The sequence below is a fragment of the Stenella coeruleoalba genome (genome assembly GCF_951394435.1).
Source record: "Stenella coeruleoalba genome assembly, chromosome: 8".
In the NCBI taxonomy this organism is placed as follows: domain Eukaryota; kingdom Metazoa; phylum Chordata; class Mammalia; order Artiodactyla; family Delphinidae; genus Stenella; species Stenella coeruleoalba.
The window spans coordinates 1,039,959-1,064,191 of NC_137154.1; the positions used below are offsets into that span (position 1 = coordinate 1,039,959).

A 24,233-nucleotide genomic window follows, 5' to 3' on the forward strand; every position below is an offset into this window, starting at 1 on the left:
CTCCAGACACCACTAACTGTATGGAAATGATGACGGGGAGGCTTTCCAAATGTGGTAAGAACCCCTCACGCTCACCTGGGCCCCCCAGCCTGTCCCCCCCACCGCTCACCCTGCACCCCCTGCAGCCTGCTCCTGGCTGGGTGCTGCCCCGCCACCCCCCGGGGCTGTCCTGGGATCCCTGTGTACACGAGGGGCCCGGACATGCGCACGTGGCCTCGCTGGCCCCCATGGCGCCCAGCCGTGCCCAGCCCCCCAGCCCCTGCCCCAGGCAGCCTCGGTCACCCTCCAGGGCGGGCACAGGCCTGGCCCTAGGATCAGGGCAGGCCACGGAGGGACCCCAAGGCTCAGCAGGAAAGGGTGCCCAAGCCCCAAGGCCAGCAAGGGTCTCACGTCTGAGCCCTGGCCGGGGGTCAGGGTGGCCCCTAGTCCTTGGGCCGGAGGCTGGCGTCATGCCCTCTCTGCCCACTGGAGGGGGGCGGGGAGCGGCTCCTGCCCAGGCCCTGAGCTGCCTGGCCGCAGGTGCGCCGGCCGCTCGCCCTGCCGCAGCTGGCGGGGAGAGGGCCCTGCCCGCTCCTGCTCAGGTGGGGGCCAGGTTTAGGAGGTAGAACTGAGGTGACCCCAGTCGCGCACCTGGACCGTGAGCACAGGCCCCCGGGTGGGGCGGGGCCCCGCTTCTGCCCCGTCCTTCTTGCCCTCCAGACATGCCCTCTGGGACCAGGGCCCCCACTGTGGCTGCCTGCCCAGCCCCCCTACACCCCAGCTCCATGCCTGTCCACCCACCCATCCGTCCGTCTGTCCACTGCTGACCTCTGTGTCCACGCTGTGCCACCCGGGCTGGCTGGGGGCCGGGCTCCAGGCCTCCTGGGAGGAGTGTGGCAGGCCTGCTGGCTCCAGCCTCCCCGGCCGCCAACCCCAGGGTCCTGCTCGGCCCCGGCCTTTACGCGTCTGTCTCCAGAGCTGGGCCGGCCCGCTGGCCAGGCTGCGGGGCTGACTGGGAGGCCGAGGCTGAGGTGGAGGGAGGGCCGGTCCTTCGGGAGGCCTGGCGAGGGAGGAAGGTGCCCACTGGCCCCAGCTTCCGCCCCGCAGCCCAGAGGCCTCGAGCCCCCACCGGCCGCCTGCCCTGCTTGCTGCCGCGGCCCCGCTCACCCGCTCGGACCCCCTCACGGGCCTTTCGTTCATTCGTCTGTTGTTCTCTCTCTTCCCTCCCTCCCTCCTTTTCTCTCTTTTCTTTTTTTCTTTTGTCTTCTGTTCTGTGCACCCAGGCAGCCCATTGAGTAACTTCTTTGACGTAATTAAACAACTTTTTTCAGACGAGAAGAACGGGCAGGCGGCCCAGGCCCCCAGCACGCCCGCCAAGCGGAGTGCCCACGGCCCACTCGGGGACTCCGCGGCCGCTGGCCCCGGCCCTGGAGGGGACGCCGAGTACCCAGCGGGCAAGGACACGGCCAGGACGGGGCCGCCCGCCGCCCGCCGAGAGCAGCCTTAGACACATAGCCCCCTCCCCCTGCACGGCCCCGACAGTGGCCCCCAGGCCGCCTCGCCGCCCGCTCGCCCGCCCGCCGCCCGCCCGGTGTGGACCCGGGGCTGCGCCCGTCTGTCCGTCTAGACTGTTGTGAAGCCGGGGAGGAAAGGAAAGGGGGCACCGGGGGCCACAGCCGCGGCTGGGCCACCCGCGCCCGCTCTCTCTTTCTCTCGCTGTCTCTCTCCCTGCCTGTCTCTGACAACGCCACTGTTTCCGCTCTGATACCAGGAATTATCCCGAAAAGTTAACATGTCATCTCCACGAGGCCGTCCTCCGTGCTCTGCACCGGATACCGGCTGACCGAAGGCAGCTGCCGTGGACCTGCCCTCTCTCCTCTCCTGCTGCTGCCGCCCACTGGGCAGTGAGGCCCTGCCCGCCCGCCAGCTCTGCCCAGTTTCAGCTCCGCATGGCCACGGGGAGGAGGACCCGGCCCCGACGGGAGGCCGCCTCGGGCCCACCCGACTGGACGCGCGGTGACCAGTGCCCCCGGCGGGTCCGGCCAGCCTCCGGGGCAGGCCCAAGGGGGTGAAGCAGCCGTCTGGCCCGGCCGGCACGGCCTCTCCTCAGCACGTCCCCTCCCTGCTGCTCCCTCCTCGTCCACGTCCATGCACCTCAGCGCCGCCCACCTGCCTCGCCGCATCCCACCCCCCAGCTCCCCGGGGGCTGCAGGTGGAAAGAAACCCCGGGGGCCCCGCAGCACCTGCCCACCTGCCCACCCGCCCGCCCGAGGGCAGGCCGAGATCAGTATTATTTACTTGCTGTTTTAACTTATTGAGTTTCTTTACTTCTCCGTTCAGGGAAGGGGCAGCAGCAGCGCCGTCCTGCCGTCTGTCTGTGTGTGTGTCTTGGGCAGGGTGGGGTCTGGGCCAAGGTGCCCCGTGGACAGAGCGGTCGGGGTGCCGGGGCCGCGGGGGCAGCCGGCCGATGCAGCGCCGGCAAGCTACTGTAAACTTTAAAGAATTCCTGCAAGATATTTTTATAAACTTTTTTTCTTGGTTGTTTTTGGAGAAGGGTGTTGGCGGGGGGGACCACGGGGCAGGGCTAGGCTTTGAGTCCGGTTCTTACTATACACATGCATATAAATATATTTAGAGAATGGCACGGTTCGCTCCGTCCCCGGTTCTGTGCCGTTATCGTGGAGAAGCGACTCCAGTCCTATGGGGGCCGGGCACGGCCAGGGCCCCTCCGCCAGGCCCGGGCTGGGGGCCATCTTGGTTTTGTGTCCGAGTGCGGGGCGGGAGGAAGGCCCGAGCCGGCCGCCTATACACCACATGCAAGATGGCAGGGCCACTGCAGGGTTTTTTTTTTTTTACTAAAATGACAAAAAAAGTTAAAAACAAAACAAAACAAAAAGCAACAAAGGACAGAGAGAACGGTAGCGGCGTCCTCGGCAGCGTGCTCTCTGTTCCTGGAGGGGCCGCAAGGCACGTGTGGCTGCGCCCTCGCTGGGGCAAGTCCACTTCGCATCTGGCGTCTCTCCTGCCCGCCCTGCTGCCTCTCCTGTCGTGCATAGATTTTAATGCTTCTGTTCCATTGACCCCCTACCACAGGCTGGGATTTCAATACATAACAAAAAAATGAAACACCTCTAACAGCAAAAGCCGCGGCACAAGCGGAGGTCCAGAAAGCAATACCTCTCGTTAGCCTTCCTCTTTTGTACTCGGGACACACACAGACGTCACGGAAACGGACAAGCCCCACCCCGTGTATCCCCTGTCAAGTAACTGTGAGCAACGTTAGTTCCGAACAATAAATTCCTTCAGCAAAGACACCCACGCCGGTCTCCATGCGGGCGGGCGGGCGGGCAGGCGGGTGGGCAGGGATGTGGGACCACCTGGGACCGCCCCTGCCAGGTGTGCGTGTGCTACTTCCGCCCCAGCCAGAGGACGGGCCCTGTGCCGCGGGTCTGCGCGGGCATCACACGGGCTGGGCCAGGTGGGAAGCAGCACAGGGAAGCACCACCAGAGGCTGACACGGAGCTCTGCTGGGGATGGGGTGCCTGGCGAGTACGGCCCCCTGCCCGGCCACTGCAGCTCTGCTGCCACCCCGAGACCTCAGCCCGAGACCAGCACCTGGGCTTCTTCCTGGAGGGTGAACCTTCTCTCCACTCCTTCCATGGGAAGAGGCAGATGGGGAGCGTGGCCCAGCCCTGCAAGTGATGAGCCAAGGCTGGCGGGCAGGCCCTGGAGACGGCGGCTGGCAGGGCAGTGTGGTCCCAGCCGTGCCCACCATGCCCGCCAGCCAGGGACGGAGGCACCATGACCACGCACCAGGGAGCCACCCCCTCTGCCGCTGCGGCGTGAAGGACAGGTGCAGCCTCCCGAGTGCCACGGACCACCCAGCCGCACGTCTCGAGGGCAGCACCTGGCAGTCACCACGCAGCCCTGAGGAGGGACGAGCAGCAGCCCGACGGGGGGTCCCGGCAGAGACCACAACGCTCTCGGAAGCCTCCCCCAGCCTCTCACGTGTGGAGGGGGTCAGGTGTGGCCTGGCCACTCTGCACCCAGCCGTCTACACCACCGCAGCACTACTGACCTTGGGGCTGCGTGGTTCTCCGTGGTGGGGACCGTCCTGCCCGTGGCAGAATGTCAGCGTCATCCAGGGCCTCTGCCTACTAGATGCCGGTAGCAGCCTCCCAGCCCCACGTGACAAACTGTTTCCAACCTTGCCATCCAGCCCTGAGGGTGGACAGATCAGCCCTAAAGAGTTCGCGCTCTTGCCTCCTACACCCCCTTGCTGGAGAGCGCCAGGCGCGTGCCACGCTTCACTGGCTTAGTCGTGAGCTCGGGAGCTCTGCTGGAAGGGCACAAGGCCCAGGACACGGATGAGGGTCTGCTGACGTGGAGCTGCGGCCCTCTTTTGCCCAGCCCCTTTGAGGGAGGCCTCAGAAGGTACTCTGGGGCCAGGTCCTGTTGCTGTCTCTCTCTGGGCTGCATGGTGTCCCATTAACTTTAGCTTAAAAGCCAAGTTGGAGGAGGGGGTTCGGTTGCTACGTCTCGCCAGGGAACGTGGTTATGTGGCTCCTGGCCAAGCCACCAGGGTTCCCTGACCTGTGCTTCTGCATGTGCTTTACTGAGAGAGCCGCTGACACACACAGGCCTCCTCTTCTCCCACTTGGCCCTCTCAACGTTTGCAGTCTGATGTGTCAGCCTTAGCGGGCACACGATGGAGTCCCCAGAAGGAAATACCACAGAACACCCAGCAGACGGCCAGCTTTCCGTATGCCCACCACCGCACTCCTTTAGCGGGAAGGGGCCGCTTCCCTGCGATCCCACTTCTGAACCAAAGCAGGCTCAAAAACTGTTAGTGTCACATATTTACTAAAATAGAAAATAAAACCCAACACACGAGGACTCGCTACGTGCCAGATACCTCTGAGCACTTCACGCTGAGCATTAAGCCGAATGGTCCTCACGCCATTTTCTATGAAGTAGAAACGTAAATGGGTGCTTGTGAAAAACAAAAAGGATATGTGGTGGGTCCAGCAGCTGGTGAGAGGATGACTTCTCAGGCCCCACTCTCAGGTAGCCAGCCCGACTGGCCTGGGAGCTGGGTTCCTGGTGAACAAACAACGTGGTGTGCTCGCCAAAGCAGTCATGGATGGGGGTGGGGGAGACAGTCTGACCCGTGTCCCCACAGGGGCTCTGAGTGCTCCCGGGCAGCAGAGGCAGAGTGGGCGGGGGCACACACGAGGGAGGGGATGTGTGAGCAGCGGCCCAGCCTCATCCTGCTCTGCCAGGAGCCCGCCCTAGACTCTGTCCATGCTCTCAGTGGACAGGTGGGGCAGGGGCCCCAGGCTCCTCGGCCGTGAGATGGAGCGATTCCTGGCGTCACGAGGCTGCTCCAGGGAGCGCGCTGCTGGAGGTGGGCTGGCCTCATCCTGCCCTCCCCTCTCCCCGGGCTTCAGTGCCCACTCCTCCTGCCCTCACCCCCGGCCACCAAGTCCACTCCACTCCCCCGTCACACTTCGCCTTTCCTGGGCCCCCGCCGCTCCCCACCACCAGCCCAGGTCCTCGGTGTGACTCAGAGAGGGGTGGGGCTTCTGGCACGGAGCAGACAGTGGCCGGGACCAGGAGGAGAGAAAACCTGTGTGAGCTCCAGGCAGGGACGGACGTCTGCGGAGGAGGAGGGCAGCAGAGACGGACACACACGAGGGAGGGGAGCCAAGTGCCGGCCTCGGGGCCTCAGGTGGGATTGCGGGGTCTGTGCTGTTAGTCACAAGCCCAAGGACTGCCGTCTGTCACACTCATCCTTGGAGTCAGGCCCTGGGTGAAGTGGATCATCTCTGTGGGCCCTCAGAATGACCCTGTGAGAGTTCCATGGCCCGGCTCACAGATGTATGAGTCTCCTACTGCTGCTGTAACAAGTTACCAAAAACCAAGTGGCTTAAAACCACACAAATGTGCCATCTTAAGATCTGGATGCCGAGAACTGGGTCTCACTGGCTACAATCAAGGTGCTGGCAGGGCTGTGTTCCTTCTGGAGGCCCTGGGGAAATCCATTTCCTTGTCTTTTCCAGCTTCTTGAGGCCGCCTGCACCCCTGGCTCGCAGCCCCTTCCTCGGTCTTCAAAGCCAGCAACATCAGATGAGCCCTTCTCACCCTGCCATCTCTCTGCTTCTCCCTCTTCTGCCCCCTCCCAGTTTTGAGGAATCTTGTGATTACACTGGGCCCAGATAATCTCTCCATCTCAAGTTCAGCTCATTAGCAACCTTACTTCCACCTGCAGCTTTACTCCCCCTTCGCTATGGAAGGTAACATGTTGAGTTTCCAGGCATTAGGCTGTGGACTCTCTTTCTTTTGGCGGGGGGAGGTGCGCATTATTCTGCTTACCGCAGACTGCCCTCTAGCAAGTCCCACATCTACCTCACGTGTAAAACACCCCCCGTTCCTGAGGTCTCCAGAAGTCTCAACCCATTATGGTTTCAAGTCAAACCCCAAATCTCATCTAAATCATCTGAATCAGGTAAAAGTGAAACTTCGAGTATGATCCACCCTAGCACAAAATTCCTTTCCATGTTGAGCCTGTGGACCTAGGAAAGTTATCTACTTCCAAACTACGATGGTAGAACAGGCAGAAGATGCCAGGTGCAGGGTCGGGGGACAGGGCCCCACAGAAGCCCCTCACCTCTGCCCACAGGGGGCTGGACAAGCTCCAGGGTTGTTCGTGCCACGGCCACCCTGCCCAGCCTGCACTGCAGCACACACCCCTCTCTCAAGCTCTCCCTATGCCCACCCCTCAGGCAGTGCTGCCCTGTCCAGAGGTGGTCCCTGCAGCAGAGCCCCTGGGACGGGCGGGCTGCCTGGGAAGCACCCCCAGCCGATTCCAGCCCACCCTCTAGGGTCCCTGCCGCCTGCGTGGAGAGGGCACAGCACAGGGAGTGAGTGGTCAAGGGCCCCTGGAGACTCGAGACACAAAGCACAGCCCCCGTCCCCCGCAGACACGTTCAGCAGGGGGGCCTGTGGTCGGCCCCTGCAAGAAGGGTGGCACCTGCCCCTGGCCAGCACAGCCTTGGTCAGCGAGAGGGCTCCACTGCCCGGGCTGCAGGGGAGGGCGCTGCCCCAGGGGCGCAGAGGGGCGGGGGAGGGCAGAGGAGAGGGGCGTGTGGCCAGACCAGAGGGCACCGAGACGCTGAGGACACACGCAGGCGCTGACCTGAGAGAAGTCTTTTTATTACACCCGCACAGGGAAGCCAGGCTCTCCCCCTGCCCCCGACCGCGTCTCCGCACAAGCCGCCCGCCAGGGCACCGGGATCCGAGCCGGGCAGCCCAGGGGGCCCCTCCTGGGCAGCGGGGGCAGCGCAGGGAGACAGGGCCGCAGCTCGGTGCTCTGCGGCCTCCCCCTCCCCACCCGCCCTGAGCCACCAACAGCCGAGGTCCAGACCAAGCGGGAGAGAGGAGGAGAAGGCCACCCCCAGCCCTAACCAAGACGAAACACGGTGGAAGCGAAGCCTGCGGTCCCCACCTCGGGGGAAGGAGCCCCGCCTGTCGCGTGTCTCCCCGGAGGCCGAGCCAGGTGGCGGGGCAGGCGCAGAAGACCGGGAGAGACGGACCCACAGAAGGGGACTTGGACGGGGGCGGTCCCTAAGTGTCTGCTGAGCAGACGAGCGGAGTCCCAAAGTTCTCGGTGCCGGCGGCACAGAGCGCCCGCGCCCACACTCCGCGCGCCGCCTCTCCGCACGCGGGCGGCCGGGCTCACCTCTCCTTCACGTGGTTCTGTGCGCCCGCCGCCCCGCCCGCCCCGTCCCCGCCCCCGCGGCCCCCGCCGCCGCCGCTGCCGCACAGCACCTCCGTCAGGTCGTCCATGACCGCCGTCTCTTTGGGGTCGAGCAGGTTGAACTCGCGGGCAAAGAGGATGAAATGCACGTAGAGCGTGTTCAAGTGTCCGTGCAGCTCGAGCGCCAGGGTCTCCTTGAAGTGCGACGAGTAGATGTGCGCCAGCACGTGGAACAGGTACTTGCAGATCTTCTTCACCAGGGACTCGAAGGAGCTGGGGAACTCGCGGCCTGCGGGGAGGGGGCCGTCAGCCCGCCCTGGCCCCACGGCGCCGCCCCCCGACCCCGCAGCCCTCACGGAGCCGCCCACCGCAACACCTGAGTGACCCAGCACCCGGGGCGGGGCCGCGAGGGTGGCTGCTCGCCGAGCTGTACTGGGTGCCTCTGTGACGAGGGGCCCGCGACCCCGCCGCGCATGGCCTAAAGCCGGGACAGGCGCCCGGGGCGCTCTCTGTGGCCTGGGCCGCAGAGGAGGGGGGACCCGGGAGACGGGCACCTCCTGTCGGCCAGGTGCTGCCCTGGGCAGCTCAGGATGGGTCTGGGACCCCGCCGGGCCTGCTCAGGGCTGTACACAGCTGGGGGTGCTGCTCGACAGCTGCAAGCCCCCCCTCCCCGGCAAGGGGACCTCGAGGGCCTGGCCATGGGGGGAGGCGGGGTAGTGGAGGCCGCAGGTCCCAGAGCCTGGGGTGGGAGGGGCCACGCACCGTATTTTGTGGGGAACACGTCCTCGTCGGTCACCAGCTTCTGCACGGAGCTCATGACAAAGTCGACGTACTGGGGGGCCGTGCACTTCACCTTCTTGCCCCGCTCATCATACCAGTAGTACTGTCTGTGGGGACAGAGGGGGGCAGTGACGCCCGCGGCCAGGAGAGCTGGCTGTGCACAGCATCAGGAAACCAACGCGCACCTTCTGCTCTACACGTGGCCTCAGGCTTCGTTCTCTCAAAGGAACGCGTGTTGTTTTACGCATTATGTTAGATGTGTCCACGCTCTGTGCCTACCCCTTCCCGGAGGCCCTGCTGTGACTTGTCAGCTGGGCCTCGAGCCTCAGTAGCATCCCGGCTGCCACCAATAGAGGTCAAACCTTTGCCCTGGGCCGGGTGCTGAGGAGGCCTCTGTACATGGGAATCTGGCCCCTGGACGCCCCCCAAAGACCTCAGCCTGCCCCGTACACGGGGGTGGGTGTCGGGCAGACAGTCCTCAGGCTGCCCTGGGCCAGGGTGTTCGGGGTGTGGACACCTGGGTGTTCTTACTGCGTAAGCCCAGCCGTGAAACCAAGCGCGTTTCCTAGCTCATGTAAACATGACCTATCCTCCAGCAGAACAAACACAAACCCCTGGTGGGCTCCCCCTGCAGCCACCAGCATCCCTCCCACCAAGGGCTCCAGTCTTCCCAACAGCAGGCCCTGTACCTTAAGGCTGGCTCGCCAAGAGCTGCACCAGAGCCCACAGCGGGGGCTGGGGGAACACAGGCTGCATCTGTCAGTGAGCGAGCGAGTGACCAGAGCACCCCCTTCCGTGGCCTAGCCGCCACCCCTGCCACAACCCTGCCCCAGCCAGCAGGTCTTCATGGAGACCTCCGCCCAGCATCCCCGCCCCCATTTAGATGACGTTACTTGGCTTCAGAACTGGCTTAGACCAGGTTCCCCCAACACCTCACCATCCCACCTTATCCCAGGCCAGCACCCCAGGCTGGCTCTGAGCACCCTGCCCTGATTTCCTGAGCTCACTAAGCACCCCTGGGTGACAGCCACGTGGGCTCACCCACCTCCACCACCTTGCCAGGCCTGTCGTCAGGACAGCAGGTCCCCATCTCTCGTGGCCAGCCTGACTCCAGCCAAAATAAAAAGGCACAGCCTGCCCACGTGACCTCAAGGCAGCCCTGCTGCCCGCCGCGCCCCTGCCCCCCACTGCCTCTAGCAGGAACCGAGGCTCTTCCCCGCCCCCAGGACCGGTTAGCTTATTTGTGCCCCTGGCAGGGCTGGGTGGGGGTCAGGCTGCAAGACGGGGAAAACAGCCCACACACAAATGGACAGGCCACCAGGAAAAAGGCCAACCTTCAGTGGACAAGGGGACACAGCCCTGACTGCCACTGGGTATCAGGCCCCGCCCACTGCCACCCCTGCTCCTCCCACCCACTAGCAGGCAGACTACACTTCAGTGCCACCGCAGCAGAGCCCTCCCTGCCACGCCTGCTCCCAGGCTGCCCCTAGGCACTGCTGGCCCCGCAGGGAGACGAGGCTGCCCCACCAGGCCCCCGAGTTGGTCAGACAAAGCCCCAAGAAGCTTGCCAAGCTCCCTGCCGGTCCCCAGCAGGGATCCAGAGCCCTCCCCACCACAGGGTGGCCCTGCTGCCCGTCCTTCCCCGGCCCGGACATCGGCACCATCTGAGGACATGCTCAGTGAAAGGACAAATGAATCGTCCCTCTCCTCACAACAGCCCCTGGGGTCCCCGGACCAGCTCGGGAGGGGCCCCAGCCAGAGGTCAGACACCGGCCCCAGCGATTCCCCACCCTGCTTGGTGCTGGATGCGACTGGCCCCGGGTGCCACACTCAGAAAAAACCACTGGAGCTAGAAAATGGGAAACATTTTCATGATGTCAGGCCCAGAGAGACCAGCCCCTTCGGGGCACTGTGGTCGCCCCGCCTGCGTGACAGCTGGAACACTCTGCTTTCAACGTTCCTCTTCTTCGTTTTCATTTTATTTTTGAACTGTCACACAGTAAAGCTGACTGGTTTGGGCATGCAGTCTTATGCATTTTAACCCAAATAGAGGACCCACAACGGGGCACAGCTCCCACCCTGGCCCCCGGCCTGCTGGTCAGTCCCCAGCACACTAGTGACGTGTCCTCAGGAACGCCACGCGATGTCCTGGGCCGGGCTCTGCGATCCATGCCACTGAGATGGACACCTTGTGGACGCGCCAGTCTGTCCAGACATTCACCTGCCGAAGGACATGTGTGTGGCCTCCTGTTTGGGGCAATTACGGGTCAGGCTGTTAAAACCCTCCCGGGCAGGTGTTTGTATGAGCACTAGTTCTCGTTTCTCCAGGGTGGACGCCCAGGAGTGGGACAGCTGGGCCCACGGTAGCTGAACGCCTTGTTTCCTGAGAAACCATCAACACGTTCTCGGAGCGGCTATCCTGCCAGGACCCCCTCCATCCTCACCGGCACCCGGCGCGTTTTATCAGGCGCTCCTGCAGCGTGGTCTGAATTCATATTTCTCCACCTGCTCATGAGGCAGAGCCTCGCAGGTGCTCATCTGCCCTGCTTGGGTCCTCTTCCATGATCTGTCCAAGTCCTTTGTCCACTTGTGACCAGATTTTCTTACTGATGGGCCGTGAGGGCTCTTTATCCATTCCGTGCACTGGTCCTTTCTCGGATATGGGATTGTTCTGCAGTCTGTCTGCCCTCTCTCCTAACAGTGTCCTTCTCAGAGCAAAAGTTCTAAATTTTGATGAAGCCCAGTTTACGGAGTCTTTCTCGCCTGTGGACTGCGGCTCGTGTCAACGACCAAGAACGCTTCGCCTAACGCTATCACGAAGGTTTCCTCCTGTGTTTTCTTCTGGAAGTTTCATGTTTTATGTCTAGAATTCACTTCAAGTTAATTCTGGCAGAAGAGGACATGCAGCTGACTGGGTTTTCCAACAGCTCTGGTTGAAAAGTCTGTCCTTTCTCCATTGAATTCCTTTTGTATCTGTCAAACATCAAAGGGGCCATGTTTGTGGGGGTCCATTTCTGGACTCTATTCTGTTGCACTGATCTCTGTGTCTCTTCCTTCACCACCACCATGCTGTCCTGATTACCACAGTTTTATAGTAAATCTTCAAAATAGGCTGTGGGACTCTTCCAACTTGACTGTTCTTTTTTCAAAATCACTGTAGCTATTCCAGTGACTTTGCTATTCCATATAAATTTTAGAATCAGCTTGTTTCTATCAATAAAAACTCTGCTAGGATCTTAACTGAGATTGCAATAAATGAATTTACACTTCTGGTGCGTTGAGTCTTCCCATCCATGAACACAGTTTGCCTCTCATTCACGCCAGTCTTTGATTCCACTCATCAGCATTTTGTAGTTTCTAGCGTAAAGGTCCTGTGCATGTTTCCTTAAGTCTGTACCTAAGTATTTCATTCTGCTTGGAGCTACTGTAAATGATATAATCTTATCAATTTCGTGTTCCAATTGTACACTGCCAGTATACAAACTATGATTGATTTTTGTGTGCTGACCTTGCTAATGTATTCATTAGACTTTTTGCTAGAATCCTTGGGGGTTTTTTTTTTTTCCTACATAGACAATCATGTTGTATGAGAATACAGTTTTATTTTCTTCTTCTCCAATTTGAAGGACTGCTATTTCTTTTCTTGCCTCACTGCATGACCCATCTTGGGTAAATTGCGGTATTTTGTGCTTTCCAAGGAATTGGTCCATTTAGGCTAAACTGTCAAATTTAATGTACGCGGAGATTTTGGTGATGTTTCTCCATTATCTCCTGGGTTTATCATCATGTCCCCTTTCCATTCCTTATACGGATCATCTGAACCTTTTCTCTCTTTACCTTTGTTAGCTTTACTAAAGGTTCTCAACCTCACCAATCCTTTCAGGCGTCAGCTTACGGTCTCATGAACTTTTCCCACTGTTTGCAGAAATCAACGTCAGTGATTTCTGTTCTTATTTTACCATTTCTTTCCTTCTGCTCAATTTAGGGTTTTTTTTTGCTCTTCTTTTTTCTAGGTTCTTAATATGGAAGCTTAGATTGAATTGAGATCTTCTTCTAAAACAAGGGTTTAATCCTATGAACTTTCCTCTAACCCTTGCTTTAGCTGCGCCCCACAAGTTCAGATATGTTGCATTCTCATTTGCGTTCAGTTTAAAACATTTCCTAATTTCCCTTGAGACTTCCCCTCTGACCCATGGACTATTGAAAAGTATGTTAATTTCTAAACGTTTGGAGATTTGTCCTCTTATTGATTTCTAATGTAATTATGGTCAGAAAACTTGCTCTGTATCACTCCGATCCTTTAAAGTTTGCTAAGGTCTGTTTTGTGAGCCAGGATATGATCTACACTATTTTGATGAATAATCCCAGTGCACTTGAAAGGGACGTGCATTTTACTGCGGAGGGTGGAGTGTTGTGTAAACGTCAATTCAGTCCAGTTGGCTGATGGTGTTATTTAGTTCCAGATTCTTGCTGACTTTCTGCCTACTAGTTCCGTCTACTGCCAAGAGAGGAGTGTTGAAATCTCCAACCATAATGTGATTGTGTGTGTTTCTCCCTTTGGTTCTGTCCATCTGCTTTGTGTAGAAGCCCTGTTGTTTGGTACATACACATTCAAGGGCAGTACTTCTTGATGAATTGACTCTTTTGTAAATAACGCAATCTTCTTCTTTATCCCTAGTTACTTTTTGCTCTGAAGTTTACTTTGGTATTAACATAGCCACTTTAGTTTTCTTCTGATTTGGTATATCTTTGTTGGTATATATTTTCGCATTCTTTCACTTTTAACCTACCAATGTCATTGCATTTAAAGTGAATTTCTTGGGACTTCCCTGGCGGTCCAGTGGTTAAGACTCCATGCTTCCACTGTAGAGGGCGCAGGTTCGAACCCCTGGTCGGGGAACTAAGATCCCACATGCCACGTGGCACGGCAAAAAAAAAAAAAAAAAGTGAATTTCTTGTGTACACTGAAATCCATTCTTATGATCTGTCTTGTCACTGGCACGTTCACACCATTGACATTCACTGTAATTACTGATCTGTCTGAATTTAAGTTTACCATCATCTACTATTTGTTCCCTTTGTTTTCGCTCCTTGTATTTCCTGCCTTCTTTTGCGTTATTTTTAGTATTTCCTTTCATCTATTATGATTTTGACTGTGTCACTTATGTAACTTTTTTAAGAGATTGCTCAAAGGATTATAAAATGCATATGACCTTTCCATGCTGTACCTGGAGCCAAGAATCACCTCCACAAGTGGAATCACAGAGCCGACCAGCACACAGGGCTCTCTGCTGCCCCAGGACACTACTACTGTCTCAGTGTTCCATCCACACGTGCTGAAGACGATCAGACAGGGTGATGGGTTTTGCTCACCCACCAGACACGCTTTAAAGAGCTGAAGGAGAGTGGAGCGGCCCATCACATCTCCCGTCTCTTGCTCTCCCCGAAGCCTGCTGTCCCGCCTTCCCTTCTAGCGCCACTTCCTTGCTGTGTGAAGAGCTCCCTGCGCAGCTCTGCTGGCTGCGAGTTAACCCTCTTGTTCCCCCTTCCTCTGAGAAGCGTCTCTATTTTACCTTCATTCTTGAGGAGCATTACGTGGACTCCCGGGGGGCCGCTCTTTCCTTTGCGCACCTGAACGGTGTTCTGGAGCCTCCTCCTGGCCCAGCGGGGGAAGGAGAGCCGCAGCCGCCGGCACCGCATCCGCACGGGGCGGCGCTGCTGGCTCTGATGCTCTGAAGGTGCAGAGCCTCTTCAGCAGTCTGATTATGTGCTTGCGGTGGATTCACTGCGTTTATGCTGCTTGGAGTTCACTAAGCTTCCTGAACCTGCAGGTTTGTGTCTTGACCAACCCTGGTAAGTTTTCAGCCATATTTCTTCAAATATGTTTTGGGCATGGCCCTTTCTCCTCTTCTTTTGGGACTCCAACATTAGCCTTTGGTTTCTGTCCTTCAGGCACCAGCAGGGTGGAGAAGGGCCTCTGGCCTGGGCTCAGCCCCACGCCAGGCGCCGGGTGGACTGGATGGTCCCGGGAGAGCAAGTGGCTCTGTGGACCCTGACGGGCCTCCCTTTTCCTACTAAACTACTTCATGTGTTTCCATTCCTTGATCTCAAATGATTCCTAGGAAAGCATTTATATGCATATCAATTCATATAAATCTACAAAAACCCTACCAAGTAGGTTACAGATGAGAAGAATGAACAGTAGATTCTCCAGACCCCAGGTTTCCAAGCTTTACACGGCAGGGCCAGCATCTAGACACACATCCGCCTGCCACCAGATCCTATGCTCTTTCCAGGAGCCTCTCCTCAAACACATCGACACTGGGAGGGCAGTGGTGCCACGGAGGGGCCCCGGCTTCCCCACTCGCCAGCCCACAGGCCAGCTGTGATGCCGCCTGGTCAGGCACACAGCTGGCAAACGTCCTCCCAGGACGCCACACACATGGCTCTGCAGCGCTGCCCTTGCCCACTTCCAGCTGCTGTGGCCACGTCTGCTCTACAGAGGCCACTCTGTCCCATGCTCTTCTCCTGCCCAAGCTCACCTCAAGCCTGCTCCCAGCACTGCCCACCCAGCACTGCCCCATCCTCCCTGGGCCATGCCTGGCTGTGGCTCTCTGGGGACACACGTGACACCTGAGCATACCATCAATGGGTCTCGCTGGCTGAGTGAGGAGTGAAGAGCAGCTGTCTTCTGCACTTGTGCCCTCTGAAGGGCGGGGGAACTCTACCCTCTGCCTGTGCTGAGGCTTTGGGTGGGCTCTCAGCAAGAGGAGGGCCCACATGTCTGGGCCTGAGCTGGGTCTGCCCGCAGCCTACAGGCAGGGTGAACTCAGGACGGCAGCACTGACGTGTCCACTAGTGGAGGCCCGCTGTTCACATGTGCTCCTATCAGCCCCTGGCCTGCAGAGGAGACGTCAGAAAGGAGCTTCTGTGCCCCCGAGCCACACCCCGCCCGGGATGAGCCCCTGCAGACCTGGCCTCCTGCCTGTGGCCTCTTCTGTGGCTTCTGCTACTTGGGCCGGTGGCAAGCTCAGGGCCATGTGGTGGCTCTCCTATCCATGTGGCCTCCAAGAGCTGCCACAGAGGCAGTGGGGTACCCTGGAGCCCCTCAGGGATGCCTGCTTACTGAGGAAACGAATGGCACGTGCTTCCAGAAGAGAACAGCCTGCACCAGGCCTGCAGGACGTCACCTCACGGGAAGGTGCCAAGGCGGCCCAGCCCCACGGACCAGCTCCACGGACCAGCAGCGGGTGGGGTGTGGCAGGGCCGCCTCCACACAGAGCAGGAGCTCTGGGTTAGAGCCATCAGCCGGTAGGGCCAGGAGCCACAGCAGAGAAGCACGCCCTGCTGTCTCAGGAAGCCCAGTGGGCACGTCCTGGGGAAATGTCCTTGCCCCCAGGAATGCGTCCTGTCAGCCCCTGGCTGGCTCCCGGCACCCGTGCCCCGGAGGGACCCACACCACTGGGGTCCCAACCTCTGCAGGGCTCTGCTTCCCGTCGCCCTGCCAGGCCCCGGGCCCGTGAGGACAGGAGGTGCAGCCTGGCGAGGACCCTGCTGAGGAAGGCACTGAGCCACTGGGAGACCTCGAGCGGAGGCCGCGAGCGTGGGGTCTGAGAAGACGGAGTGCAGCGGCCGGGGGCACGGCCACAGCCTGCCCGAGCCCCCAGGACAGGGCCGCACCAGGCAGTGACTCACGTGTTGCACACGGCCATCGTCTGGCACGCCTCCCCCGTGCAGAACTCTGAGATGGTGCTGTACTGGAGGTTGACGTGGTGGAAGAACGTCGTGGCTGGAAGGGAAGAGAAAGGCCGGGCGTGAAAACGACACCGGGGCGCCACTCTGCGTCTGCAGCGTCCTGCAGGCCCGGGGGGACCAGAGCCCCTCTCCTCGGGCCCCTGCTGTGGGGGCTGTGCTTATCTCAGACCAGAGACCGAGGCCCCAGCGCAGCATCATCCTCGGGAGCGGGCGGCACGGACCAGACGGTGCTGAGCGGGGCAGGGTGCCCGAGGACTGAGACAGAGTCCCCTCCACGAGGGGTGGGGCAGCAAACCTCCCACCCCAGCCCCTTGACCACACCCTGCTCTGTGGTCACCGGCTGATCGGGGACACCGCTAAGGCAGGCGGCAGCGCCAGCTCACGGCCACAAAGCCTCCCGCTCTCAGGAGGAGAGCTGGCGCCTTGCCCCGCATGGGGCATCCCACGAACCCCGAGCCTGTCCGGCAGGCGGGGCTGAGTCCGCCACCCTTCCCATAGGCCATGGCCTTCCCGCCACCACAGCACTGCCGGCCTTGCAGCCATGCTCCTGTCCCACGGTGCCCCCCTGGCCCTGGTGTCCTGTCCCCCGGTGCGACCAGGACCTGCACTGAGTCCCCGCATCTGAGGGGACCCCGAGTGCCTGGCAGGGCTGGTCACCCCAGGCCTCGGCTTCCAGCTGACGCGGGTGGTTGGGGGGGCGGTGCTGAGCACCAGCTCCGGGGGGTCCTGCGGGAAACGGGGGGCTGCCCTCCTGGCCCTGCCAGCCCGCCCCCACGCACTGTTGCTGGCCAGCCACTCATTGAGGTCGATCTCCCGGGGCAGCACCACCAGCTCCTTGAACCCGAAGTCGGTGATCCTGGACTTGGTGTACTCCGGCTCCAGGTACACCTTCTTCTCCTCGGCGACGGGCTTCTTCCCGTTGGGCTTGGCTTTGGACTTCCTGCAGAGACAAGGGAGCGCGGGGTCACGGCAGATGCAGGCGTGGAGGCTGCGGGCCGGCCCGGGAGACGAGCAATGCCGGGGGACGCCTCGGGTGCTTCTGCTCCTGTGGGCCCAGGCGTGGGAGGAAGCTGCCCTGCGCCCGTGCCCTCCCTTGCCACCGTCAGGGGCCCAGGGCCCAAACCTGGAACCCAGGGCGGGCAGGGAGCTCCGGGACCATCGAAGGGTGTGGGGTGGTGGCCACACCAGCCGGCTCACCTGCCACACGTGACACCGCGGCCCTGCAGCCCCTCTTGGCCCCCACCTGGGCCTGGGGTCCCGCTGCAGGGACACAGGGATGAGCACCACTCGGCCAGGCCGTGAGCCTCTGTGCAGTCCCACCATGCGTCCTGCTGCGCAGATGATCCAGCAGCCCGCCCTTACTGAGCACCCACTGTATGCCGACGCCCCAGGCCACCCCACTGAGGCCTCCTGTCATCACGAGCTCATGGCTCACCCGCCTGACACCTGCCCGCTGGCCTGTGCTCTCTCCCAAGTAGTGCACGGTGCAGGTTCCAGGCAGAGACAGAAGTAGGCGTGAGCAGATGTTACAGAGATTTGATGAAATGGCCACTTTTCACTAAATCTTTCTTGGTCAGGAAAACAGTTCTTTTCCATTAAAAACATGCTGTCATAGAGCACAGGATGGGCCTGTTACGGCTATTTTTACATGCACGAATACGTATTTTTGCAACGTCTTTGTTCTCCTACAGCGAGTGTCAGTACCTAACCCGGGAAGCAAAGTCTTTGGGGCTGAGGGAGCCTCAGCCCCACCTCGGCGGAGAAGGCGGCGGCCCCAGAACCAGCCTCCCGCCAGCTGCCCCCAAGGCCGGAGCCGGGGCCACGGTGTGTGCGGCCCAGGCAGGCCAAGGAGATGGCGCATCCCCTAAGGAGGAAAACTGCCCAACAGAGTGGCCCAGAGCCTGCGGCCGGGACGCCAGCCCGAGTCACCGTGTCTGCCACAGGCTGGAGCCCGAGCTGGGCGAAGTGAGCGGTGTGCCGAGGGGCTGCCTTCCAGGCGCCGCCGCCCCACGTCAGCCAGGGTGGAGCAAGGCTGCTCTCTCCCGCGCCTGTAGGCCCACGACGTTTCAAGGTTAAGACTGGGTTCTTGGGCCGGCGTGGGTTGAAAAACTGAAGGAAAAAACCCCTAAGAGCGCGGATTAGTCTCTTGCTTCTTTTACTTGAATGACTGAAATCTTTAGTGGCAGACATCACAACTTCCAGAAAACAAACTGCAAATCAGTCAAACCGTCCTGAGTCTCACTGACCAGAAGAGGCCACTTCCGGCTGTAGACTCTCAAGGAGGGATCACCTGGGACAGAGGATGATCGAGGGAGACTGAGGGCGGGCACAAAGCCCAGTGCGGCCTCCCACCCCAAGGGGCAGCCACAGGCCGGAGGGACGCTGCCTTGCAGGGGAGGGTGGGCGGGCCGAGGACCTGGGCCCGGGGGCTGGGGCTCGCGGCTGAGTCCTACCAGCTCATACCCCCGTGGTCTCCAGTGCCCGCAGAAGGAGAGGCGCTCCCGTCGCTGCCTCCGGCGCCTGGGTGAAAACACCGCGGCCCCGCACAGGGCGCAAACTAGACACTGCCGTCCTCTGTCCCAAGGGCTCTGTGTCCCTCCCACCCCCGCCAGCCCCGCTGAGGCCCACATTTGGCGGCACGGGGGGTGTCACACGGGATGAAAGGTCTGCAGCTCCTGACCTTGCCGTTTTTTCCCTTCTGTTTTGAAAAGTTGCTAGTGGTTTATTTAAGAGAAACAGGAAGGAAAAATGCTCCCTGAATGCCAGGGAAATGTTTTCCCTTCAGCTTCTCACAGCAGATCTTTGCCTTAAAAGGCAATGTGTGCCTGGCCTCTGGGTGCAGCGCCGGCAGTGGCCAGTGCTGGGCAGGGGCCACAGTGTCCTGGGGACGGGCCCGGGGGGGCTGGAGCTGGAGCGCGGGTGTGAACACCGCACAAACACAACCACAAGCAGGGGGCACTCTGGGGGTCCCCACGGCGGGCAGGTGGGGCTGTTCACTGGGGACAAGTGTGGGCACGGGCTGTGGGGGCCCTGCAGCCGCTCCCAGTGTACACAGAGGGGGACAGGGCCCCAGAAGGGCTGAGGGCGCCCTGGGCTCCCCGGAGATGGGTGGGTGGGGTGCTTTCCTGACCCTGGGTCTGTGCTGAGCCACGTGCCACCCGTCAGAAAGCCTGCACTCGCTTGGAAGGCCCCCATGTCCACAGCCCCAAGCACACAGGATGCACCTCCAACCTCAAGCCAACTTCTGCTCTGGTCACCCCTGAGTGTCCATCCGCTGGGCAGATTCCCAGCTACAAGCCCGGCCAGGCTTAACCGACCCCCTCGCCTGTGCTCCAAGCGTGTACCTGCCCGTCCCCCGCCACAGTGCACACCTGGCCTGGGCCAGCCACCCACTCGGAGCCTCAGTGTCTGGGTGTAGAGGGTGGGATGAGCGGGGGCCTGGGCTGTGAAGCCACTGCCAGACACGCCTCCTCGCCCCGCGCTCAGGGAACACACGGCAGCGACCGCGGCCGGGTGGCCTTTACACGAGCGACCACGGGCAGAGCGGCAGCAGCAAGCGGCCGTCACGGAGGGGCGTCACGGGGCCTCGGGCACAGGCCTGCTCCAGGGTGCCATTGTGCTGAGGGTGTGGTGTCCTCGTGCCCACACGTCCCTTCCAGGGAGACCGAGAGCCCCTCCGGCTGAGGGCACCCTCCGTGTTTGGTTCTCAGAGGGGCGGTGGGGGCAGCCCCAGGAGGACCTGGGTTTCTGCTCCGTGCGACAGGCGTAGGGGGCTCTGGGCCATGATCTGTGTGGTCAGAGGCCTCCACCTCCTCGCCCCGCCTCACTCCTCCGTCCGCACCTGCCCTCCTACAACCAACGGGCAGGAGCGCCCCGGGGTCCCCAGGCCCCGCCTCATCACCCAGCGCTGGCCTAGGGCCCCCAGACCCAGCATGGCTGGGAACGGCTCTCCTGCCAGGTCGGCCAGCCCAGACCTCTCTGCCCTGTCCTCGAGTCTTCCTTCACACCCTCCCCCAGGAGACGATGGCCATTGACCAGGTGGTGGCAGGACTGAGTGACAAGCCGGCCTGGGGCGAGTCTGGGGACGTGGAAGGGCCTGCCACACCTGAGTGCCACCACCCCAAGTTCTGTCCTTTCTAGAGAGGTGAAGGCTCCTGGCCAAGAAGCTCGGCCCCTTAGAGCACAGAGTTTCAGACGACACATGGTGACCTTGGAAGTGGGACAGGCTGCTGTGTGACATAGCGGCGGCACCCATCCTCAGTCCCTGAGGCCGTGTCAGCAGAGAGGACGGAGGCACCAGGCTCCTAAACGGGCCCTGCCCAGCCTAGGGCCAGGCACCCTCTTACCAGCTGGGGCTCCCACAAATCCGCAAAAGGGAAGGCTGGGCATGGCCCCGGTGTGGAGGGACAACTGTGGAACCCCTGGGCCGCGGGCAGGAGGGTGGATGCCAGGCCTCAGCCCACCCAGGGTCCACCGCGCCCTCCTGGGAGAAAGAATACGGCTGTGGGCACACGCGGAGAACCCCCCACCCCCGTCTTACTGTGGGCTCCGAGGCCGAGTCCCACCCGGCCGACGCCAAACACCTGCGAGGGGGCGCGGCTCCGCAGGAAACACCTTCTGACGGTCTCCCCAGTGGACGCCCACACAGCCTCACCCCTCAGCCTCCCCTGCTCCTGAGGCCTTTACTGCGGCGGGGGGGCAGGGTCCCCACACCCGAGGCGTGGACCCAGCTGGGTCCCTCCGCCAGTGTGCCTGGCCTGGCACATTCCTGTCTACACGACCCCGCCCAAGGTCACTCCGCCCAGTCCCCTGGGATGGCCCCTCGGCTCAGTGTGGCTTGGGCCAGACACAGATGGCCATGCAGCCCAGCCCACCGGGTGAGACGGCTGGAGCGTGTGGGAGGGATCCAGCCCAAGGAACGTGGATGCACCGCGGGCCCCGCCTGCACACAGCCCCGAGTGCTGGGGTGGGCGGCGGCCGAGGGAACCCACCGAACGCCGAAGGCCCACGCCTCGAGCTCAGTTCACTGTCTCCATCCAAAGGCAACTCGGCTGGCCCAGACTCCAGACCCCAGGCACGGCCACCCCTGGGGGCCACCACAAGGACGCCTTGGTCGGCACGGTCCTGCCCTCCAGGGGGTAGCAAGCAGCTTCCGGGTTTTACAAACAAATGAATCCTCCAGGCATCGTTAGTGCTGGGCAAGGGGCCGGTGGTCTCCAGGCAGAGCCGGCTTGGCTGCAGCCAGTGAGGTGGCGCTGGATCAGGGGACGAGACGGGCAGGTGGGGGAGGCTCCCCTCTCTCCTCAGGGCCCCGCCCACACTGCTGTCCTCCCCCCCAGCCCCCCCAGCCAGTGCCTGGCTCGCAGTGCTCCCCAGATGCTGGCACTGATGCCAGAGCGGCCAAGGTTCTCACCAGGAGGGGGATGCAGGGCAGATTCAGCAGGGGGCACCTGCAGGAAGTCAAGGGAGCCTGGAGGCCTGAAGGAGGGTGGGCAAGTCTGGAGGTGGGGCGGCCTGGAGTCAGCCTTGTGGGACAGAGGGGGTCGAAGGTCTGGGGTGGGGAGTGGGGTTATGAGGCTCCTGCAGATGTGTGAATGTGGACTCAGAGTAAAACACAGATGCCGGGAAGGTCCCACAGGAAGGCCCCATGGAACACTGGGCGGTGCCACAGGTGGTCTTAGAAAGGAGGAGCCCACAAACAGGGATGCCCACCCTCCCAAGCCCCCAAGTTCTATGCAGTGGGACTGGGAAAACCGCACTCTGACACTTAGAGACACCCCCCCACCCCACCCCGCCGCCTGGACCATGTTCTCACCGGTCCTAACTGGCCCTGGTGACCAGCCCCTTCCCAGAGCAGAAACTCAGAGGCTGAGGGCTGGGAAGACCCCCACAGAACCCCTGTCAAATCCCCACGGGCTGCACGAGGCAGACGCTGTGGAGAGAGACACGCAGGTCACCTCTCGTTTAACAGCCTGGCAGTCAGCACCCAAACAAAGCGCACTTTCACAGTCGCGCGTCCCCTACAAAATAAGAGGCCAGTTGAGAGGGAAGCCACGTCCCCTACAAAATAAGAGGCCCGTTGAGAGGGAAGCCACCGGGGCAGACGAGCGAGGGCTGCAGACACCCGAGACCCACCGTCCATGCACACCAGGTGCTCGGGGCACTGCTCCGTCCAGAACCGCAGCCACGAGGCGGCCACGCTGCTCAGAGCCCGCATCCTCCCCTACCCATGAGCTAATAAGCTGCTCTTCTTCTAACACCTGGCTGGACCGCCACCTTCACTGGGAAGTCTTCTCGGATCCCCCAGGGGGATGGTCTTGGCCTCCTTCTCGCAGACAGCTCAGAGGGCTGGCCCTGCCTTCCTGTCCTCCGTGGAGCCTGTTTCGGCATCCGGGCCCCTCCCACCATGCCATGTGCACACAGGCACACACCGGCCCCCACTCGCTGTGGGGACGTCACCGTTCCTGATCTGAACCAACGACCTGGAGGGGGCACTGCCAGCTTGCCCCACACCTTTACATCGCAGGGCAGACTCCCCGTGAGTCCTCCCTGGGTGGCAGAGGGCGGCCCCCGTGGGAGAGGAGGGTGCAAACCATAGGAAGCCGGAGACACAGGTCATAGAGCTCACTGCTGGTCCCACCACCAGCCACACTTGGCCCTCACCCCAGACCCTGACCAAGAGGCCTGCTTAGCTTGGTTGCAATTAAAGACAAGATTAGAAAAGCAAAAGATACTTTCACTTAAAAGTTAGGACCCACCCAAATTATAGGCAAATACAAGATTATTACATTGAAGGAAACCTGATTTCAGTCTAAACTGTGACACATCCTGGGTGAGGAGGGACAGCGCTCCTGACCCCGCCAGGAGCCTACCCTGGGCCCCCTCCCCTCCCAGCTGGGCTGAGCAGGGCCCCCCAGTGCTCTCCCGAATGCCTGAAACAGACGCTTCCACCCTGAGACAGAAGAGGCGCTGGAGTTTCTCCAAACCCCTCGTGTGGGACACCGGAGGCTCTGCTGCAGCAGGTCAGAAAAAGAGGTGAGAAAAGAGGTCAGAACCTGCTTTTCTGGTAACGCCCCTACAGCAGACAAGGCCCAGGGCAGTTCTCTAGATAAGGCCGCTGGTGGACAGACTGGTCATCCTGCCCGGGGACCAGAGGCCAGACGCCGGGGGCAGCGAAGGCTCTGTCCAGCAGGCTCGGGAGGGCACGAGGCAGGTCTGCTGCGGTCTGAGACGTGGTTCATCAGAAAGACGGACATCGGTCATGGGCGCCCCCTGTTCTTACCCAGACCCTCTGGGCCAAACACTTCCCTTTCAGGCCCCCCCCCCCCACCAAACAGCAGGAAGCACAGGACTCTAGGGAGAACCTCACTCCAAACACAGTTCTGACCATGTCCAGCTGGTTCCCAGGCATCCACAGGTGGGGCCGTGCCTGCCCGGGGCCCACCAGCCCCCCAGTCCCACCGGAGGGGTCTGCACACCACGGCAACTTGACCCGGAGGACAACTACGGCCACTCCTCCCGAGATTGAACCCTGGGGCAGGGACTAGGGACAGTCACACAGCCCTGCCGTCCCTGCCACGTTCACCTGAGCACTTTGCCGACTGCTTGAAGCACCATCTTGCAGCTGAGCCCGGTCTTCGGGGGCTGGCTGAGCAGAGCCCGGTCTGTGGGGACACTGCTGTGGTCTCCCAGCATGATGGGCAGCGCGGAAGCAGGCTGGGAAAGTGGGAGCCCCGGCACCGGCGCTGCTCCCCGCCGCCCTGCCCTCCGAGCAGCCCTGACTCGCCCTGACTCGGAGCCAGCCACGCCAGCCAATGAGGACAGCGGGGGAGGAAGACGGGCTCTGGCCGGGCAGGGACAAACAGCTGCTCCTTTTACAGGCGGAGGCCGGCCAAGTCTGGTTACACGAGGGAGTGTCTCAATCGCCTTTTCAAAGTGGCGCCGTGCGGGCGCAGCGTGG

General features: G+C 61.3%; 2 protein-coding genes across 11 annotated transcripts in view; one reads left to right on the top strand and one right to left on the bottom strand.

Annotated features, from left to right (window-relative positions):
- BRSK2 (BR serine/threonine kinase 2) overlaps nt 1–3,228 on the top strand; it is a 64,518-nt gene extending 61,290 nt beyond the window's left edge. For 3 of the 9 annotated variants that reach the window (XR_013829569.1, XR_013829570.1, XM_079930514.1), the window contains 2 exons: nt 7–54; nt 1,751–3,228. Coding sequence is in view for 6 of the 9 variants with exons in the window: in XM_079930514.1 (XP_079786640.1) it covers nt 7–54; nt 1,751–1,770 (68 nt within the window). In the remaining 3 variants the exon portion in view is untranslated. Of the gene's footprint in view, nt 1–6; nt 55–1,262 lie in introns of all 9 variants that reach the window. The other 6 variants (XM_079930512.1, XM_079930513.1, XM_079930515.1 and 3 more) reach the window with 3 other exon arrangements.
- A 1,409-nt stretch (nt 3,229–4,637) lies between these two features.
- MOB2 (MOB kinase activator 2) overlaps nt 4,638–24,233 on the bottom strand; it is a 52,839-nt gene continuing 33,243 nt past the window's right edge. The window contains exons 1-5 of one of the 2 annotated variants that reach the window (XM_079930521.1): nt 23,859–24,032; nt 17,053–17,213; nt 16,214–16,307; nt 8,501–8,625; nt 4,638–8,027 (exon numbers count right to left, since the gene is read on the bottom strand). In XM_079930521.1, the coding sequence (XP_079786647.1) occupies nt 7,717–8,027; nt 8,501–8,625; nt 16,214–16,307; nt 17,053–17,213; nt 23,859–23,968 (801 nt within the window). In that variant the 5' untranslated portion in view covers nt 23,969–24,032 and the 3' untranslated portion in view covers nt 4,638–7,716. Of the gene's footprint in view, nt 8,028–8,500; nt 8,626–16,213; nt 16,308–17,052; nt 17,214–23,858; nt 24,033–24,233 lie in introns of those variants that run through there. The other variant, XM_079930522.1, reaches the window with a different exon arrangement.